The sequence below is a fragment of the Populus nigra genome, chromosome 11 (genome assembly GCF_951802175.1).
Source record: "Populus nigra chromosome 11, ddPopNigr1.1, whole genome shotgun sequence".
NCBI classification, from domain to species: Eukaryota; Viridiplantae; Streptophyta; class Magnoliopsida; order Malpighiales; family Salicaceae; genus Populus; species Populus nigra.
In genome coordinates this window covers 5,970,401-5,975,314 of record NC_084862.1, presented here as the reverse complement: position 1 = coordinate 5,975,314, position 4,914 = coordinate 5,970,401, and the positions used below count along the sequence as shown (strand labels likewise).

The window sequence follows — 4,914 nt, the reverse complement described above, 5'->3', positions numbered from 1 at the left end:
TAAAAAATGGGTGTTTTGATTTTTAGTAGCGACATTGAGATTTCTTAAATTGTATCAAATTTATCATTTCCTAAATAAAAATCCCTAAAATCTATAATAGCATTAGAGATTTTCTGGAAAGATTCAACCAATCACCCTATACAACCATCCTACTTCCCAAAATCAACTATTTTAGTTTGTCACTTTTGTTTTGTAAACTACCTTTCTCACGTTGAGTGATTTACTATAAGTGTTATTCAAAATGAGAAAGCAGAATGTCTTCACCTAGACATGATTGCATTTATGTTCTTATCTTTTATTATTATTATTATTATTGTAGAATAAAACTCTCCTTAACTAAATTTATTTTTATAAATATTTTATTAGATTTTATTTAATAAACAATGCTACTAATAGAAATACATTTTATTATTATAATAAAAAAAATACATTGAAGACAATTTTAACTAAAAAATACATTTTTTCACAAAATTATAATTATTATATTTTGTTTTTACTAATATTTATTTTAATTATTATATAATTAAATAAAAATAGATTTTGAAAAGTGTTGTACACTGTTATCGGCTTACTGCTTAGAACATCCAATGGGCCAACAGAGATATAAATAAAATAAAGTAGGAGTGCAAAGCAGCAGCCTTATACTATGCTCAGGAGTTGTTCACCTCCATTGCTCTTACTGAGGATGCTGTCATCATCACCTCATACCTTAAACCCTAACCCTACATTTCTAACTCCTATGAAATCAACCACCCAAACCCTTAATTCATCGCAAAATCATAATCACCCTCAACTCTTCTCTAATAACCCTAAGGTTTCTCTTTCAAATTCACACAAATTACCTCAAAACATGACAGTCTCCAGCTGCCTGTCTGGGTCTGCTAGCACAGACCAACTTAGCATTTCGGGCGCACCCGGATCCAATAACTCGAACCCAGAATCAACTCTTGTAGTGGTTTCTTTCTACAAATTCGCTGATTTTCCTGACTATGCTGACATGAGAAAGCCCTTAAAAGAGCTTTGTGAAGAATTGGTACTTTGTTTCTATCATTATCTTTCGTGTTTTCTTTTCTTTTTTATTTATGTAGTATCTAATCTTGATGTCTATTTGAATTGTAATGCCGTAAATTTGGGATTTTTCTTTTTAATTGTCTTGTTATAGGCTGTGGTTGCTTCGTAGTTTACTTTCCAAGTGAATGTGGCATGAAGAAAGTGGATCTTTGAGATTTTAGGAATCATTGATGTTGCCAATAAAAGCAATTTTATTTTTATTAAGAAATGGGAGCGCATTCAATCTTAAATCTTGCAGTAATTACTGATACTTGCTTCTTTTTAGAAAAAAAAAAATTCTTTTAAAATGGAAGAATAAATGAATCTGGAATAGGACATGGTAGCCAAACCTGTAGTGTCTGGGACTATCCTTTTTTTGCTTTGAGTTTAGCAGATTTTAGATTTTTGTTTTCTAGGCTGGATAGTATTTACGTGTCTGACCTTGTAATTTGCACTTCCCTTTACATTGTTCTTCTGCTGGTCAAGTTCATCCATTGTGTTCGCACCTTGCCAAGCTGATGCTTTTCAGCGTGTTTCAGGTGGGATCATTCTTGCACCAGAGGGAATTAATGGCAGTATCTGTGGGACTTGGGAATCAGTGGAGAATGTTCTTGGATTCATCCAAAGTGATGACAGGCTAAAGGGGTTAAGACAAGTGGAGTCACCTGTTAGTCCCGAGGAGGAAGCTATCCATCATGGACACACAAGTGGTTCTCCTCTTGCTGCAGGGGAAGATGCACCCTTCCGCTGGGATCATGTGAGGGTCAAGTTGAAAAAAGAGGTATTGCTTCATAAACACGAGAATTTTCATTTTGTTTGGAGAGACTCGTGATTATGGGAAATACATCTCATGTATTGTATAACGAGGCTATTCCTATATTGTTCTTTCTTTATGAATAAGCAGATTGTTACTCTTGGAATGCCCTCAATCTCACCTAATGAAAGGGTTGGGAAGTATGTGAAGCCAAGGGACTGGAATGCATTGATTAGTGATCCGGATACAGTGAGTATAATATAATATTATTTCATTTTTTTCTGTTGCTTGTTATAATGTTTTTTTTTCCCTATCTTAAGATATTTCGAGTGTCTCACACCGCGTGCTTGCTTTTCTTATTATTTAAAGAAAGAGGTTGAGTTTAGATACTCAACTAAGACTTACCCTTACCCCGAAACTAGTTAGGGTTGGTTGTGTTTGTGAATTGATATATGGCTAAACTTTATTTTTGTTAATCGTCCACAAATTTTCATCTCAATAATTATTCAGTCCATACACGGTGCAAGTTTTTTTTTTTTAATCTAAGTGTTTCTGTGAGTTAGATGATGCTATTCCAATTTTTTTAGATTTTGACATTTTTAAAAGTTGGCATTTTCTGTTTAAGTACTGTTATTAAATGGATGGATTTGATGTTTTCTGCTTTTTATTCCTTAACAAACAGATAAAAGGCTTGTCAATCTTAGCATTGCATGCTATGGTTTATTGTTCAGCAGCTGTAATTATAACTGCAACAACACGTGTTTTTAAGCTGTTGACAGATGAAGTCAGGAGTCTTTTTTTATTTAAATTGTAAAGGTGTGTTCCAACCATGTTAGAATTGATTATATTATGCTGATTTTACAGCATTCATGCAAAGCTTAAGTTTCCTACAATAAAAAATTGTTTCTGACTTTCACTACATAAAATCGAACATAATTGATTTTACAGTATTCATGCAAAGCTTAAGTTTACAACAAAGAAAATTTGTTTCTAAACTTTCAATACATCAAATCAAATATGATTGTCAAAATTGGATATGATAAGCTCCATAAAAATTAAGTTTAGAATTGAGTTTTGGTGTTTTTCCCTTTCTTTCTTTGTTTAGATTGAGGTGTTAATATACATAGGGCATAGTTGGAGTTTAATTTAATAGTGTTTTCCCACTTTCTACAGTCTGATCTTGTAATTGATCCTATGCATAGGTGGTAGTTGATGTGCGAAATAACTACGAAACTAGAATTGGGAAGTTCAAAGGAGCTGTTGATCCTTGTACCTCAGCATTTCGTGAATTTCCATCTTGGGTGGGAGATGAGTTCCAACATGCAGAAACTGATGAGGTGAACTGTTCTGGTGGAAGCACTGATAAAGAAACAAAGAGCCCAAACAAGAAAATGCCTCAGAAAGTTGCAATGTACTGCACAGGAGGAATTCGATGTGAAAAGGCTTCGAGTTTTCTCCTAAATAAAGGTTTCAAAGAGGTGATTTTCTATTTGAATTCTTTCTTCTGCCATGCATTTTGATGAACTTACTGGTTGATTGTATGGTGTTTGATAAACATGATCTTGTACCTTGTGGTCACATACTAAAGGTGATCTTTTGATTAGTATTTTGTGTATTCAGGTTTTAATTTTTAATGAATCCACAAATCATGCACTGTAATAGCAGAGGCTAATTTCCTTTTGTTTTCTAGATTCAGAGTTCAGACTTAATTATATATCTAGTACTATTTTTGGTTTTCTGTTGAGATACATGTTAGTTGTGTTCTTCACAAAATGCATTACCACTGCCAAACAGCATTAAGTGCCTGCCTTTATTTGACCTCAGTTTGTTTGTTGTGATGTTTTTGCATTTTGTTTGTTTTTGAGCAGTGTTAGCGTTTTTGGTTGGGTATTGATATTTTGATCCTTCAATTATAATTGTTTGCCAGGTTTATCATTTGGAGGGTGGGATTCTGAAATACCTTGAGGAAATTCCGAAGTCAGAGAGCTTGTGGGAGGGTGAGTGCTTTGTTTTCGACAAGCGGGTCTCGGTGGAGCATGGTTTGGAACAAGGAACTTTCAAGCTTTGCTATGGATGTAAGCAACCAGTTAGTGATGCTGACATGGAAGCACCGGAGTGGGAATATGGAGTTTCTTGTCCCTATTGTCATTCATCAAAATCTGAAGAAGAGAAGGAGAGGGCAAGAGCTCGGCAAAGGCAGTTTGAAACTTGGGGCGTTATTGGGGGTCCTGATAAGGGTCGCCGACCCACGTTTAAACCAGATAGTAACAACAGTGATGCTAAACAGCAGCTTTCAAGTACATTTTAGCAAGTGTGGAAGACGAGATATAACATGGATATTTCGATGGAACTTGCTTCCAAAAGTTTCTATATTTTCTCCCCTTGCTGTGGATTGTCTCTCTTCCCCTTCAAAAGCACTTTGTTTGTCCATTTCGCCATGAATAAATGTCTATGAAGAGATGTGGTATGGGGATTTTAGAGTGACCATCTTGTTTTGCTGAAAGCATACCAAGGATGAGTTGAGGGAAAAAAAAGGCGAGAAAGAAAAGAGAAATTGGCACAATCTCTTGGGAATGAAGAAAGATGAAAACTATGATGAGGGGTTATTTAATTACTGTAGCTACTATTAGGCAAGGAAAAATAATTAAAGTCACGTTGTCATAGTGTTTTTGTTTTTTTTTTAAATTGGGAGTTTACGTGTTAGCTTACATGTATCTTGATTAATTTTTTAAAATTTTAAAGTTAATAACTAGGTAAATTTTTAGTTTGACGAGATTAAGAGAATTTTAAAAAACATTCTTTTTTAATTTGCTGCCTTAATGTAAAAATAAATTGGCTTTAAAGTCATGTTATCATATTGTGTTTTTTTTTTAATTATAGTATTTGTATTAGTTTACGTGTGTTTTGAGATTTTGAAATTAATATAATTTTTCAGTGGCTTTACTATTATAGTGTTGTAGCTATTATCAATTGCTATTATCAAACGAAGAGTATTTTTAAAAATATATTATTTATAAATTATTAAGATTATATTATTTTTTAAAATATTTTTATTTAAAAAAATGTATTGAAATAACATTTATTTTATTTTTAATATTAGTACATCAAAT

The 4,914-nt window shown here is 33.1% G+C and overlaps 1 protein-coding gene across 1 annotated transcript; it reads left to right on the top strand.

The window, feature by feature from the left end:
- The first annotated feature begins 619 nt into the window (after nt 1-619).
- LOC133706267 (rhodanese-like domain-containing protein 7) lies at nt 620-4,467 on the top strand. The gene is made up of 5 exons (XM_062131764.1): nt 620-1,033; nt 1,580-1,831; nt 1,955-2,053; nt 3,007-3,282; nt 3,732-4,467. The coding sequence occupies exons 1-5, from the start codon at nt 647-649 to the stop codon at nt 4,110-4,112; spliced, it is 1,395 nt and encodes a 464-aa protein (XP_061987748.1). The 5' UTR covers nt 620-646; the 3' UTR covers nt 4,113-4,467.
- The last annotated feature ends 447 nt before the right edge of the window (nt 4,468-4,914 follow it).

What these genes read in the sequence shown, in the direction of transcription:
- LOC133706267 (XM_062131764.1), top strand. Translation starts at nt 647, where the DNA reads ATGCTCAGGAGTTGTTCACCTCCATTGCTCTTACTGAGGATGCTGTCA. An exon ending in AAGAGCTTTGTGAAGAATTG is followed by an intron (nt 1,034 to 1,579) that starts GTACTTTGTTTC and finishes GATGCTTTTCAG; the next exon opens with CGTGTTTCAGGTGGGATCAT. An exon ending in GGGTCAAGTTGAAAAAAGAG is followed by an intron (nt 1,832 to 1,954) that starts GTATTGCTTCAT and finishes ATGAATAAGCAG; the next exon opens with ATTGTTACTCTTGGAATGCC.